At 44.5% G+C, this 16383-nt stretch overlaps 1 protein-coding gene across 3 annotated transcripts in view; it reads left to right on the forward strand.

Annotated features, from left to right (window-relative positions):
* The window catches only part of TSPAN32 (tetraspanin 32), a 30651-nt gene that overhangs the window by 3721 nt on the left and 10547 nt on the right, over nt 1–16383 (forward strand). For all 3 annotated transcript variants that reach the window (XM_053946847.1, XM_053946848.1, XM_053946849.1), the window contains exon 4: nt 6423–6497. In XM_053946847.1, the coding sequence (XP_053802822.1) occupies nt 6423–6497 (75 nt within the window). The remainder of the gene's footprint in view (nt 1–6422; nt 6498–16383) is intronic.

Here is a 16383-nt window from a genome sequence, read left to right on the forward strand (position 1 = left end):
GTGCTGGGGTCTGCGTTGCCTTATGCCCAGGAGAATGCATGCCTGGGGAAGGAGGTCCTGTTGTTCCTTGTGCTGCAAGGAGACATTTTTTAAAAAGCATCACCTTGCAGAGCTCTTTGGGCTAAGGATTGCATCATTCTGTGCCTAGTTTCTTTTGCCAAGGTCCTGTGTATGCTGCTTTCAGAGGGAAGGTATTTATCTGCCAAGCAACTATGGTGATGACAATTCCCAGGGTATTTTTTTCTCTTCAAGTCAACACATGCTTTGTGTGAGGAAACTTTAGCAGTGTGATTTTGAGTCTCACATGCTTCACCCAGATAGTGACAGCAAAATTAGCCCCTCTTTTTCCCACCTCACTGTGAACATTCATACAAAGCATGGCAGTAGGCATGGGGGATTTGTGCAGGACCCTGAATTTCAGCCTACAAGGAGAGAATGGACAAGTAGCATAAGAGTTGAAATTCCCCCTTTCTCCTCTCCATCAGCCTGTGTGGGCCTGGACCATGTTGACAGTAGTAAACTGCACTGTGAGATAAGCTCCATTTCAAAACAGAGCCTGCATGTGGGCCTTAGCGTGCACAGAGCAGCTTCCAGCCTTGGAGCTGGAGGGATGAGTGGTAAAGTGCTGCTCACTGTGTGTTTTCCCATAAGAAGGGCAGGAGTTAACAGGTAGGTTGTTGCTTAACATAAAATAATTGCATTGCTGTCATACACTAACTTTAAAGAGATTTATCTAATCTGTGTAATCGGGGGAAATTATACCAATGGCAGAAATGAGAAGCTGACACCTGAAAATTCAGTGCAAAGCAGCCACTGAAATTAATGTTTTCACCTTCTCAATACATCATCTTCCTTCCTCTGTTTGAGATGCCCAAAGGGGTTTCAGTTCCCATTAATTAAGCAAAATGTGTAACTCCCCTCTCTTTTGCTAAGGTGTCTTTAATGTGTGCCTGCAATTACCACATCTAAACCAACAGAAGGGTATGTACAGATCAGCGGAGAATGTCGTGGCTGTCTGAAGACACAGTCAAACTTCTCTATAATGTTTATTTGTTGCCTTACTCTCTGGTATAGTTTGGAGCATGCCACTCCATAGAACAGGCTGTTAAAAAGAGCACCAACAAGTACTGAGCGAACTCCAGGGCTGTTGTCCAAAGAGCATTGTCCAAGGGCCACACAGTGCTGCTCTCCCTTCCCATTTTAACATGGATGATCCTTTCCTCCAGCCACCCATTATCTCCCACAGCCCGGCTGGTTTGGGGTATCACAGCCAAGCTTTGCCCGCCAAAGCAACCTCTGGTTGGCAGAACCCTCAAACTGGGTATTTATTTTTGTGGCTCCTAGTGCACCCTGTTGGCTTGTCTTTAGCTTATACAGTTTGTGTCCTCTGGGGGATGTGGCCGGCTGTATTTTAGGACCCTGAGGGCACGTTTGTAGGGAAGTCACGGTATCGCTGCCTTGCGAGGAGCAGAGGAAAGCTGCGAGGTGCCTTCCCCGCAGCTGTGGCGACGGGGCTTCATGCCACGCTGCTCTAAGCAAGGATAACGGGATGCCTTAAGCTCGGTTTCCTCCGCCTCCGTGCCGAGATGTGGGGCAGGAGGCGAGAGGGCCGCTGGCAGCCGCGCGGGGCCGCTCCAGCGCCGCGCTCCGCCGCTGGACGGGGCCGCGGGCCCGCCGGCGGCCTGCCCACTCCCTCTCCCCGCCCGCTCCGAGGATGGCGCGGGACGGGAGCAGCCTCCGTGACCGCTGCGGGGTGGTGGCACGTCCCCGGTCCTCGGGAATTAACGGGAAGCCTGGCAGAAACTCAAGAGTTGGCCACTAGCAAGGGTATTCTCGGCTCCAAGTGGTTGACGGAGCTCATCGGCGTCTTAAATCACACAGGGGGTACTTCGCCTATTATAAATCACCCCTCCCCTCCCAACCGTATCTTCCAAGAGCCAGCTCGCTGCTTGTGTTGCCCCCAGTTCCTACTCCCAAGGCACACATTCAATCTTTGATCTGCCAGTAAGATGCGAGAGCAGGGAGAGCCAGCCCTGACGGCTGCAGTGAGGTGTAATCGCAGGCAGGAGTGGGGTTTGGCCCTGCGGGGCAGCAAAACTGGTGAGTGTGTTGTCCATCCCTGCCGATCCCTGCTGTGCTGTAGCTCACAGGAGCGATCAGCCCTGCTGCTTTTCCTCCTTCTGCAAGAGAGAGAATCTGCAAGAGAGACAATCTTTCGTCTTCCCCCACTATTGATTTTAAAGGACTTTTCCTCCCTGCATAGAGTGTGTCTTATTTAGAAGACCATTTAATTAACTCTTTAATCAAAGAGGGAGGACACCAGACTATTTGCTTGACACCTGTGGCTGTCCAGGAAACCAAGCCGTGCATGGGGGATGTCTGCATCGATGTGGCTGGCCCACCACAATCCCACTTGGTAAACCAGCCACCCTGGGGAAAAGCAGACAAGTGTACAGATTGGGCTTACAGGAGCATTTTGGGTGGTGGGTTTTTTTTTTTTTTTTGGGTTTTGTGGGGTTTTTTTTGTTTTTTTGGTTTTTTTTTTGTTTTGTTTTGTTTTGTTTTTTTTTTTGGATTGTATATCGTCATGCTGCCTGGCTATCTGGAGGTTTGTGTACCTACAGAGGAGGAGTCTCTGGTCTTTACAGGCCTTACTGGTGCTGTTCTAATAACAGTGGTTAGAAACCAGGACAGGTCAAACTGGTTTAAGCACACAGGTCTCAGGAGATTGTCTTCTAGCTGCATTAGCAGCATCAAGAGACCAGATGCTACTGTGCATCCAGTGCTGCTTGTAAGTAAGCTGGTTCCAAGAAAGTACTTGGGAACTTAGGGATAAAAAATTGTGTTCTAAAATCCAGCATTATTACAACTAAAGCTCCTCTTAAACAGGGAGAATAGCAACAGGCTTATTGACTGCCCTCCAGCCCAGGCAAACTCTGCTTTCTTGTGATCCATGGCCCATCATGCAGTCAATCCTGAATGTAAATATCCTGCAGCTTTATAGCCCCTGGAGGGGCCATGTCGCTATTGAAGGGGAGGAAAAGGAAGGAAAACAGAATTTTTCCTGTTTGCATAAGGGAAAGACTCTGGCACTGGTTTAAAGCACCATGTGTTGTTACCTGGTCAGACAGAGAAAGGGAAAGAAAAGACAAAAATAGGGAGCAACATGCCAGCTGAAATTCTCATATCTGAACTTTATAGTCTAAAACTATAAAAACTAAAAACAGTTTTTCATCAAGATTGATGCGCTAGTAGGGCCAGCATATAGCACAGGCTGTTTGCTTTATTATACCCAGGTGTAGGCCAGTGTGTAGAGGGTCCTTAATATCACTGCAGCACACTTCAGCATCTTCCTTTCTAATTTAATCTGCCTCCTGTGCTCTCCCTCATGGTGCAACACTTCTGAGTGAGGCATCTGTATGCCAGTGGCAGAGCTGGTACCAAGGACAGGTTCCTCTTTTGGACTGATGTCACTGACTCATTTTTGCTCTGTGGAAGGGCAAAAACATTGCATGCTTTTAGATGAACTAGGTCAGGCAAAGAGGGACACAACCTGATGGATACCATCTGAAGTTTGCCCCCCCTTTCCCTGGTCTCTGCAATCTGGCAGGAATCTGGCCTTTGCAATGACTACAGCAGCACCAAAAAACAGCTGGAGCAGAGCAGGGCGGTCTGCTCCTTCCCTGGAAGTGTGGGAGTTTGGCAGAACACAGCTAGAGAGCACAGTATGAGCTAAAATATCTCTCCCTTATCCAAAGCAGGCCCCCTTCACCAAAGGGGAAGCATCAGAAAGGTGCAAAAGAAACAGCAGCCAACAGACAGGGTGCTGTTCCTGTGGATTCTGCCAAATCTGTCAAAGATAAATTGTTCCTTGCAGCAAGGATGGAAAAAAGGTCATTCATAAAAGAGTAATTGAGGTCTGCCTGGTGACAGCCCTCCACAGGGCTGATGTGGCTGTCTCTTGCAAAGGGAGCAGGCAGCAACCTGTGGCTGGCTCCAAGTAGCTCCAAGGGTCTGGGAGATGGTGAACCAGCCTCAACCCTTCCACATTTTGTATGCAAACTGCACATTGCCTTTTTCTTTTTTCTCTGAATGTCTTCTAATGTAATTAGAAAGTTGCTATTCCAAAAACCTTTTGGCTGGGAAGGGAAAAAGCAGGCTATAATTCATTTATAAGATGTTCTCGGAGCCATGTAATTGCTGTGCACCAGCTGGATGGAGGGGGAGCTTCCCAAGGGGCTGCATCTTGGTATTTCCAGAGAAACCAGACAGAAATAAAGGGAAAGCTGATGCTGAAGGACTGAGATGTGGGGTGGAGCTGAGGAAGGAAAGATGAGAAAGAGTACTTTTATCTGCTAGGGCTTCTGGCCCCAGAGAGATGTTGTAAGTGCTGGAGCTGGTAGGGAAGGAAGGGGAGAGCACAGGGGAAGGAATCTGGGCTGTCACTGGCATCCTATTGCTCATGCTCTCTGGGTTCATGGTGGATCACCTGAATGAAAACTTTAATGGAATGATATGCAGAAGAATGGTCACATCAGTGCTGTTTTTTCCATCTGATTAATTTTCTTTTTTTTAGATTTTCTTGTCTTTGAGCTTGATTGTGGTGAAAATGCTGTTTGTTTGGTGGGGAAGTTGTTGGAGGCAGTGCAAAATGCAGGATCTGGTCCTATGAGGCGCATCCTGACATGCCTGTGTAACCTCACCTCCTCCCTTCAGTTTGTGCTGTACCTGCAGGGTTGAACCCCCCACTCCAGTTGGGTTTTGGTCTGAGATATCTTGCCCTGTGTGCTCTTCCACATCTTCATGACTTGTAACCACCTTGTCAGTGTTTGATCAGACTTTTCCTCTCATCTTCTTTAGGGTCTCGGGTAATCTCATTTTAGCTCCTAGCAAGGCAACGAGTGATCTCATTAGCTATATGGCCAGGCAGCTGCCAAAAAAATAAATGAAAGGAGAGACTGGGCATACATAATTTAAGATTTTTCATAAGAGCTGTACCAGGGTTTTCCCCAGTGTCTGATGCAGAGCCTGAAACAAGATGGCCCCAAAAAAAGTGGTGAATACCAGTAGCAGTCTTGTTCCAGGAGCAAAGTCCCCAGGCACGGCAGAGAAACAGAGCAGATGGACAAGAGCCAGCGAAAGGATTTTACTGGCACATTCACTTTCATTTCCAGGATTTGAAGTAATACATTTTCCTTTCTTGCTGCTTATGCATGAGTTTGGAGCTTTTTTTTTTTAACTATATCTTTTAAGCAATTTATTTTTTGTGAAGCAGAACTGGTAGAAGCAATGTTCTTCTTCCTCTCTTAAGCTTGAATTTGGTAAAATTTCATGAAAGGTTTAAACTTTTCCAAGTTATTTCAACTATAGCATACAATGAAAACAGTCATAGAAAAAAATTAGAAATCAAAATAAGGTGCAGTCAGCTGGGTAAGTTTCCCACGTAATGTTGTGTTGAAAGAGGCACAGTTTAATGGAAATACTTGTAAGGGCATTAATTTTCAACCGATGCTTATTCATCACCTTTTGTCATTCCAAGGCTAAGCTGGAATGGATTCATATTGGATGAGCCCATTTAGCCTTCAAAGGCTTTACAGGCACTTTTCCTTTCATTTTTTTCTTTTAAATGTGAACAAGATCATTTGGTCCAGCTGTCACAGCAGGCGAGTGCTTTTTATATCAGGGTGTGGGATTTTTGGTCCAGATTTGTTCAAATAAAAACACAAAGCATGTAACTTCCAGCTCTGCAAGCCTAAGGAAGAAGACAAAAGTCAAGCCATGTCCTGCATCATTGTTGTTATTGTTTAGACACTTCAGGGTCAGTTTCTGGCCTTGATTATATTTCTGTCATCCTGTTGTCTAACTAGAATGGTGCTGATCTAAGGAAAGCAGCTTGGCTGTGCAGCTGCCACCTTGCTCACAGAGTAAGTCCAACTCTTCTTCCAGAGCAGGTTGATTTCTATCTCTGTCCCAGTTATTTCTTTCTTTGTGGGCTATTTGTGTGGGTTTCTCCCTCTTTGAAGCCAGTAGCCAAGTTTTAAATGCAGGGGATTGAATCCCATGATTATGGAGCACAGTCCTGCAGCAGAAGGGAAGCGTACTGTAAATACAATGTTTTATACCTCCTTTTCTTTGTCCAAGAGGAATTTGGGCAGAATGGATTAACTGCTCTGCAGGAAGCTGCCTGGTTTTTTGGTCAAACTCTTCAATTGGCTGCAGTGTAATTAGAGGGCTCCTCATGGAGAACCACATTATTGTCCATCTAATTTCTTTTAAGTAACTGACCTTATGAGGGATATTAAAAGGTGATCTTTAATGCAACTTGTTCAAACAAGCATATTAAATATGTCCTGATTGTGTTTGCAAATGGGTATTTTTCTCCCCAGGCTGTAATTGTTGGTATTTTTCCTTTTTATCCTCAGGGATTTTTCTGTTTTGCTCTGGCCTTTTGTGGATTGATCCCAGCTGCCTGCTGGAGATACACACACAGCATGGAGGTGAGTGTTGGCTGCTAGGAAATACTACCATCATCTAGTCAGAGATTTTTTTCATAGCAACTATTCCTCCCATAAAAGGGACATCTGGTGTTAATTAAGCCATCCATATTGAGGTCTATCAGATCCATGCCCTGTTGCATTAGTCCTTTGAAAGATCAGGGTCACCTTCATCAGATACCTCTTCAATGGGATCATCTGAAAGGAGAAGCCCATGGAAAAGCTCATGCAGGGCAAATGCTTTGTGCTGAAGGCAAAACAAAATGCAAGTCTCCTTAGCTTTGGGATTTTTTTTTTTTTTTTTTTTTTTTTTTTTTTTTTTTTTTTTTTTTGGTCAGGAGATGTTTGCTTTGTTTTGTTTTGTTTTAAATATGATGCTTGACTTTTGAAAAGTCATTTCCAGCTGGTCCTAATTCCTGCTAATGTCAATTGGGAGCCTCTATTTGAAAGCCAGGGGAAGCACCCAGGAGATGTGTTTACTAACATGCAGCAGTGGTACATGAAAAACACAAGAGTAAAAAATGGTGTTTTGGGTCACTATGAGGCTGGGCCAGAAAGAGAAGATTATAGGAGGCTGAATTTGGAAGAAAGTTGGGGTTTGAATTTTTAACCCAGAGCTTGCTGATGCTGGGTAGATTGGTGATGTGGGAGATGCAAGGTGCTGGGTTAATTGGTCTTTATTCCCCTTTTTACATCCCTGCACTCAAAAAATACAAAATTTAAGAGACTCGGGAGTGTAAAAAAATCATGACATCTTTCTTTTGAAAGCAGAACACTAGTATTTTTGGCGAGTACCTAAATAATTCAGAGAAGTGCTTGGGACTTTGATAGGTGTTTCATGCAGTGGCTCAGTCCTTGTCTCTACTTTGCTCCTCCCCAGTCCTGGGCACATGCAATAACCTTCAATGTTCTGGGCACCAACGAGAATGTAATGTGAAACATCATCCCAGTGAATTAGGGATTGATGCTGCCAGCTCAATCTTTTTACGGTTACATATACTGGGGGTGGTCAAAGACCAGTCTGAAGTGTCAGAAGGCTGGCCTTGAGATTTCTTTCTGTGATGGAGGAGCACAACTCCATCAAAATCCCAGAGACTCAGTCCATACTAGGACTGTGGCAATTGCCTTTGCAGGCACAAGAAGCCCTGCCCTGTAATGGTTTAGTGTCCTCTGCATAAATTAAAACCCAGTCTTTCTGAAAGTGAAAGCAAAGGTTAAGGTGAGAGATAAAGTCCTGCTTCTCTAGAAAGTTTTCCCAGAGCTGGCCAGTGCCCAAAGTAGTTGAAAATCCTTTGAGATGTGCATGTGGCTACACTGGACTAAGCTAAAGTTGTTGGCCAAGGTAGGAGCTGTTGGCCAAGGAGATTTTTGACCTGCTGTTAGCCAAGGTAGCAGCATAAAAACCCAGCAAGCACAAAGCAATGCTTTTTCAGATGCCAGCAGCTTGTGTCCCAGGTGTCTGCTGGTGGCAACTGCTGGTGCCTTTGCCTTTAATGTTCTCCCTGGGTTTTTCCTCTGTGAATTTGTACAACTGCTTTGGAAATGTTAGCACAACAGCATCTTTTATCTGTAGGCTTAACTGGCTGAAGTGGATTCAATCAAAGCTGAGACATCCATGAAAAAATGTCTTTCCACAGCCTCTTTGTTTTTTTTTTCTTATTGTTTCAGGCAAAACTATCAACATTTATTACATTCCCGCTAACAGTTTAATATGGAAATAATTTGGTTTTCATGACCAGCACAGAAGGGAGCACACTTTCCTTCTTCTTCTGCCGACATTAAATTGTAGATTGAAGCACAGGCCATGTCAGTGAAGAAGAAAGGGCACCAGAAACTGTCTGGTTGGCATTGTGAAATTGTGTTTTCTAAGTAGACTATTTAGTTTTACTGTTAATCCACATACATGGTGTAGGGCATAAAAAGACTGCAAGAAAAATAGATTTTGAACCAAGGATGTGCCATGCAAAAAATATTTTGCTGAAAATATTTAAAGGAGTATTGCTTCATATGTCTCTTAATCAGTACATCTGTTTTTACTTCAAATTATTTTCATTGGGTTTTTTGCTCTGAGTGCTCTGCTCACAAATGCATCCATGGTTATGGTTAGCTTTGGTAATTGGTTCAACTTCCACTAGGCAAAATTAGGGGGGTTTGTAAAAGGTTGACTTTCTGGGCAAACAAAACCAGGAGTGTTTCTGATAACAGAAAAAAATACCCTTAGAGACCATCTTGTGTTTCTCTGCTTCCTAAAATACAAGGAAAAGCAGGGAATATAAATGAGGAAGATTTAATTAGAAGTGTCACTTACAGAACATGTGTAAATTTAGTCTCAACTGAAAAGTAACCTGTCTCACTAGAGAGAGAAATGCAGATGTGAGAGAAAAATACAGGTGACTGAAAGAAATGCAGATGTGTCTGCTCCTCCAGGACAGGACAGTGATACAGAAAATTGAATGAAATAGGGATAAGACTTCTGAAGTCTCATTATAGAGCTGTTTGTTTGCTTGTCTTTCTCAAGAGAAAGAACCAAATTCAAGCAGGTATCCTGTGCTGCCTACTGCATTTCAGTACTCTCAAAAATAGTTGATTGTGGTAATCTGGGGGGAGAAAATCAAACCCAGCCTGATGGGAGGTACACAGCTATCAAGAAAGGAACAGAACTGAGGATGTAAAACTGAATATGGATGAGTATGGCCATTACACATGCCTGAATCACTAAGAGCACCGAGGGGTACTGCCCCCACGTTCATGGCTAGAACAAAAATTTCAATTTTTCCCATGAAAAATACATTGATTTTCCATGCCAGACATAAAATTAGGCTGTTCATTTTGGAAATGCCAGCTGGGAGCTGGTGTCAGTAGTTCCTGTCCTCTCCCTCCCTGCTAGCAAGGTGCCGAACACAGGCAGCACTGAAAGCAGAGTCCTCCCCTCCCTTTGCAAGCTGGGGATGGAAAGTCTCCCCTGCACTGATCCATGGCAGATGCTTCAGTGGTTTACTCCTGTTGGAAAAAAAAAAGATTAAAGAAAAAAATCTACATTTTCTTCATAAAGCAGAACCCTCTCACAGAAAATCATCTGAAACAGTAAGCCCCAATACTCAGTTGAAAAATTGTTTTCATGGTATTATCAAGAGACAATAGGTAGAAATGTAGTTTGAATATGATGAAAACAAGACGCCCTTTTTGCCTGTGTGGCCCTTTTAGGGTCTTTTTTTACAGTACTTCCTACAGAGAAGCTGGGCAGGGAGAAAGGAAGAGTTATTTGTAAATATTTTATATTCTCAGACCTGGGCACTGTAAACAAAATTAATCTTCCAATTTCCCATTCTTTTATACTTTCATGACTTACTGTAGCTTCTGGATGAATTCTTTCAGGCAGATGTCAAATGTTTTAATTTCAAGTTATCCACATTCCAGATGGACTCGATGTCACCGTAGTCTGTTTTCTTGTGATGTATGCCAGACATGCAGCAGTCATGAACCTGAGATTTATCATGCTTTATCCTAAAAGGTTGCATCCCAATTGTTTCTCCTCTCAGTGGGAGATGTGGTCTTGGTAGGGAAGTGTTGCAAACCTGTCTGAGGAAGGATAGTAGCAAATGAGAGACTGACGTGCATGGGAGGGCAGAGGGGATGGGATGACCTCTATGCAAGGTCTTTGCTGGAACTCCTGTGGTAACCACAGAAATCATGAGGTTTTCGGATGGTTTTCAGCCACATTAGGAAATCCTAGCTCCTGAAGCTGAAGAGCTGAGTCTTGTTTTCCAAAGTTATTTTTGTGGCAGTTCCTCTCCCACAAACTGCTGTCTGTGTAAGTGAGGTCCCTCTGGCATTCACAGCATGGCCAAAAAGAGCAGGGATGTGGAATGCAGAGAGGGATGTAGGAGAGACATGCATGTTCAGTTATTTCTTGAACATATCCAGGGACAGTGACTCTACCACCTTCCTGGGCAACCCATTCCAATGCCTGACCACCCCTTCAGTGAAGAAATTCTTCTTGATGTCCAGCCTGAACCTGGAACAGCTTGATGCTCTTATGCTGTCACTTGTTGCCTAAGAGATGAGACAAACCCTCGCTATGCTACAAGCTCTTTCAAGGTAGTTGCAGAGAGCAATAAGGTCTCTCCTGAGCCTCCTTTTCTCCAGGCTAAACTACCCCCAGCTCTGTCTCACTGAATTTCCTCTCCAGACCCTTCACCAGCCCCATTGCCCCTCTCTGGACATGCTCCAGTACTTCAATGTCTTTCTTGCAGTGAGGGGCCCAGCACTGGGCATGGCCATCTAGGTGTGGCCCCAGCAGTACCCAGTACAGAGGGACAATCACTGCCCTAGCCCTGCTGGCCACACTATTTTTGATACAAGCCAGGATGCCCTAGGCCTTCTTGGCCACCTGGGCACATGCTGGCTCATTGTCAGCTCTTACCCAGCACACCTAGGTCCTTTTCCACTGGGCCCCTTTCCAGGCACTGTTATCTAAGCCTGTAGTGCTGCATGAGGTTGTTGACCTCAGCTGACCAAAGTACAGGGCCTGGCACTTGGCCTTGCTGAACCTGAGGTTTGGGGTTATGTTCTGGGCCCTGCTGTGAAAGAGGCCAGAGGAGTTTCTATTCCACATCAACTTCTGCTGTTCCCTTTTTCTGCAGCAGCTTCTTCCAGCAACCCTGTGGCCCTGGCCCCATAAGCCAGGATGGTAGGGTGAGTCAGTGACACTAAAATTGCTGCAACATAGAAGGAGTTTTGCAACAGAATGAGCATTTTATTTACAGAGATTTATTCATAAGTAAAAGTGTAAAATGGATTAAATTACAATTTCCCAACTCAGGAATTTGAAACTGGTGCAAATAGTTATCCATATTTCTGTAAAGGCCTGATTCCTCATGTCCTCTGAATGAAGAGGTTGTTTGAATTTGCACTAGCTGCAATGATATGGTAATCTCTTAATTATCAAGTGGTTTCTCAGGTTGCTGAGTGATTTCAAAATGAGTTTCACCTGTGGCTTTTGGCTCCATATGAGTGGAAAGGCATTAGCCCCTCTGTGCTGTGCTGCTTGTACTTCAAGAATAAATGCAAGGATTTAGCTTTTTATGGGCAGGGAATTAATAACAGCCATTTGTCTACATCATGATTCTCCTGCAGCCTTGCTCTGCTTCCTTCAGAGGAATTTGTCTGCTGTCCCCTCCTCATGCTGGGAAGTAGAAATGGAGTCTTCCATGCTTTGTTAGCAAGCAAGGTGGTACCTTTTGAGATGGTGATTTTCTAACCCATTAGAAAGGCTGGAGTATACAGCTGGAATTAACAGCTGCAGCTGTTAAATAACAAACATTGCCACACTTGGGTCTTCTTCTTGAACAAAGCAACTTCCCTCCTCCCTTCTCTGCATATGGAACCAGCACTGGTCTTCTGTCTGTGGGTCTCCCTTCCAAGCAGCACCTTTGCAAAGCCAGAGGCAGCTTTGCCTGGGTCTCCAGGAGGGAAATCATCTCTTACCGTGCATAAAACCAGCACATGCATCTCATTTCTGCAGGTATGTAAGGAACGGCCCATCACTTCCCAGTTAATTTCTTAAGTGAGACTGTAGAGGTCCTTCCTTTGTGGATTTCCTAGGGTGTGTTTGTGTCTGCCATTGCTGCCTCTGGTGTGTGTTGGGGCAACTTAAATGATTAAATGCAGGCTGAAATCCTAGAGATTTTAATGGGATTTAAACACAAGCTGAAGGTGTGCTCAGGTGTTTTCTGAAACCAGACTGAAGCATACAGGTAGATTCCTTTCAGGCTTTGATGCAGGGGGGCTGGATCAGGATTGTAGCTTCTCACAGGGGTCTTCCAAGAGCATTTACAAAATCACTGATGTTGCTGTGAAAACACTGTGAATTATCTGACATGCTCCTTGCTCTTACTCTTATCTAGGAGGCACAATTGCTTTAAAAGCACTGAGCTTTTCCCAGTCTCTGAACTCCATGGGAAAAACAAAAATGGGGGAAAACCCCTCCCTCTTCCTTAACGTTTTTAAATACTGTGCCTCTTTCCTAGTGTTTATGTTCTCACCACCCAGTGGCAGCCCACTCTCCCCAGCGAGACACTGCTCTCCTTTGTCTGAGCCTCCACACAGGCATTTTCACTCACGGGTTCTATAATTTATGGCTGCCCCAGTGCTGAACCCACGCGGCCCCATTTCTGCTGCTTTCTGTGGCAGAGCTGGAGCTGCAGCTCTGGTCTCCAGCAGCATCAGCCGTGGCACCTGAGGCCACTCAGACAGTTGCCATCACTGCAGCACATCCAACCTTCCTGCACCTGTAGGATGCTCACCGCAGCAGGACAGCCACCACCCATTCAGAGGTGACAGGGCTGCCCCAGGACTGGCTCTGTTGCTGATATCACTGGTTTATAAGCTAAAACTGTTTGTTTTCAGTGTTGTTCAGTGCTTTCTGTTGGGAAGCAGTCTTGCTTGGCACTGGTTTCAAGTGCTACAGGTAAAGACTCAGGGATGGCTGAGATAATTTGACCACAGTTTTGGGGAGCGGGTGTTCACAAATTACTGTTTTGTATGTTTTGAAAGACAGATAAAGAATCAGTGTGGACCCTTGGCAGCTTGTTGGCTTTGCAGTTCTGTTATAAAATGGACTGAAAATTTAAAGTTTTCTTTAAACAAACAAACAAACAAAAAAAACCAACAATCAAAGAGCAAACATAAAAAAGCTAATCCAAAAAAATTCCAAGAGGACCTTGATATACTGGTGACATTCACAGGTGTGCAGCCACAGATTTGGAGGATTTAGGAGAAAAAATCCTTGTTGATATTGATTAACTGCCTGCCTGGGTTTTCTGCGCTTCCCTATAAGGCATCTAGTGCTATGTCACAGACACAGAGCAATGCTACATCTGAGTAGCACAAAGGTGGCCTCTGGGTTTTATGGCTTGGCTGAGCATGAGGCTGTGATGTCCCCCTGCCCATGGGCCAAGAGGGATGTATAGCACCCACACAGCTAGAATCGGCTGTTCTTTTGGGGATGTGGAGATAGGAAATGAGGAGGTGAGCAGTGTAACAGCTCAGCACTTTCTCATGTTTTAAATGTTTTGTGCAAGAATGGAATGGAAGTGCTGAGGCTGGAGAGAAAGAGTTTTTGCTTTTTCCGAATTTTTTGCTCCACAGCAGTTTTTTGCCTGTCTTCTTCTGTGTATATAGCAGAAAGTAGAGGGAAGCCCATAGGGTTTGGCTTGGGGTTTTTTTAATGTATGTATGTATAGATAGAAAATCTGTCTGCATATACAGATCTGTGGGGAAAAAAAGATGAAACCATTTGGCTAAAAGCCTCATCTGGATCTTATGGCATCAGTGGTCTCCAGTGACCACTGTCAGTCAGAGGGGGAGCAGCACCTTCTTATTTTGTGCCATTTTCCACAGGAGACCTCAAAGACTGCTCTGATTTGCAGCACTGGCTGGATTTCTGCATCTGGGAATGACTGGCTAGACAAAGACTCTAAAGGAGACAAGCTGATATGCAGTGAAGGAAATAAAAATGCTCAGCAAGCTGCAATGACTGTGTTAGATGGAACTTGGTTGAGCTTGAATGGGGGAAGCTCATCTTACCATGTGTTTGATCCATGTGGTGGAAGTTGCTCTGCAACCTGACTAATGCCCCCAGAGTGGCTTTCTCTCCTCTGTTTCACTGCAGTTGCATCATTGCTTTACCCAAACCCAAGCTGTTGCATCTGCCCCCACCCCTGTTTCTGACACGCTGTGATTGCATGCATTTCTGCACGCTGGGGAGGAAAGGGAAGACAGAGACAGCAAAATGCAGAAGTGTTTTTCTTCCTGGAACAAGGAAGAGTTTTGACTGAGTTCACTCATTTATTCCAGTTCCACTTCTTAACCGTCTAGTTTGTGGTTCATAGCTGAGCATGAGAGTCTGCAGTAGCCACCTCTAGAGGGACATTTCTGAGTGAGGCTGGTGAGTTCATCCTCTGGTGATGCTGAAAGAACATGAAGTGCTGACGTTGCAGTTTCTTCTGAGCCTGCACTGCATCTGCTCAAGGCACAAAGACCCATAGGAGAGGAGGATCCTCCTCCTGCTTCCCACGCTTGTCTTCCTCCTCTGCTGTGTCAAGAGTGTTCCTGTTTATTAGAAAGGAGGAAGGTGGTTTTGTCTTTGAGACAATCCTGATATCTCCTTTCACTATGTTCTCCTTGAGCTTTGCAGAGGGATTTTTATCCAACAGCAGTTGCAAAGGTGGTTCATTAAGACTCAGACCATTGCTCTTGGTACAAGTCTACATTAGTTTCCACCTAAGTGACACTTCCAGGTTGCCTAGACACAGGCATTCACTGACAGCAGGATTGGGATTCATTGGCATCTTTGGCTTGCAAAGGCATCGGGAACTGAAGGCAGACCTTGTCTCATCTTTCTGTTCCAAATCCAGTTACAGGTAAAACTTATCCTGATAAATAACCTAAGTCAAAAATGTCAGTTTTCCTCTTGGAGGACGTCAGGTGGAAATTTGCTTTAGCTTTAATAGCCAAAGACAAGAACTCTAATAGCTTAGAGTACATGTCTTCCTGCAGTCATACATTCTGCTTCTTGGAGGATAAAGGATTTAGAGGATGATAAATAATCTCAAAATTCCTTTTTTCTTTTACTTAAGGTGAAAAATGGTACTTACTGAGTCAGTTGGAGTCAGCTGCATCCATTTCAGTGATTTTCCATTTGTTGTATCCAGCAACCCATAATATCATTCCTAAATGAATATTTCATTAAGGAATGCAGACAGAAGTGGGAGGCAGCAATTATTTACCTGATTTAGAGCTGGAACATTTCACCCAGCTTCTTCCAGGGAAAGAGTTACTCTCAGGTGTGACCTTCATATCACTCAAGGTGGAGATTTTTCTTAACCAAAGCCCAGCTGATGCTTTAGCTTCAGCTCATGGTGTTTCTTACTGATGAGCACTGCAGGCTTAGTCTCCCTCCAAGGGAGAGCTTTGTCCAGCAGAACTCTTCCAGCAGTGGATCACAGCATATCACTAGGAACAGGAAAAGCCACTTGTCTGTTATGATGTTTATGTGTGGGAGGAGTGAAAGACCTTTCAAAAAACAGATGGACTTTCTCTTCTCCAGCTGTATCAGCCCATTGTGCGCTAATTACTCTTTAAGTGATGGGGCACAGCTCTTTATCTTAAAGCACATTATTAACAGCATCAGTGTAAGCACTCAAACTCAACAGTCATCCTGTTGCTTAAATGTGAGAGAAAGCACCCTGAGTATTTTTAATATTTTTTCCCCCCAACAATAGAGGAAAAGAAAATTGTCTTGAGGCAATGGACTTAAAGTTGCCCATCAGGGGAGTGTGTGATGGGAATCTGTTGAGGATGGCTATTGAGTACAAAGCAGTGCTGCAGTCTAGCTCTTCACTGTATTTGGAGCTGGATCAATGGAAAATATGAGCAAGAACTTCTGCTGGATGTAGCTATGTTGCAAATAAGTCATGAAACCATCTGGTGATTGTCTCATGCTTTCAGGCTTTAATTTTTACATCATCAGGCATGCATGAGCAAGCACAATATTTTAGGCTGGATAGATGCTGCCGTGCATGACCCATGCTTGAGAGCTTGGCTGCAGCTCTGAGTATAAACATAACCCCATCTCAGGCAGCTCAGTGGTGTTTTGCTCTCCTGTCTTCTCTTATTAAACCAGACCTCTTGTATGCTCTGTGGCACAGTCTTCTGCACAGAAGGAAACAGCCAGTGATAAATACTGAGATTTTCTACTATCTACCTACCTCTGAAGTATTTAAATGTGAAAGCTGTCTGCAGTAGTCTTTGAAAACAGACCATTATGTTGTATGAAAACAGCAGTTTTTCCCTCCAAAATCAAATAATCCTAGGAAAAATCAGAAAG

This window comes from Vidua chalybeata, chromosome 6 (assembly GCF_026979565.1).
Source record: "Vidua chalybeata isolate OUT-0048 chromosome 6, bVidCha1 merged haplotype, whole genome shotgun sequence".
Taxonomy (NCBI): domain Eukaryota; kingdom Metazoa; phylum Chordata; class Aves; order Passeriformes; family Viduidae; genus Vidua; species Vidua chalybeata.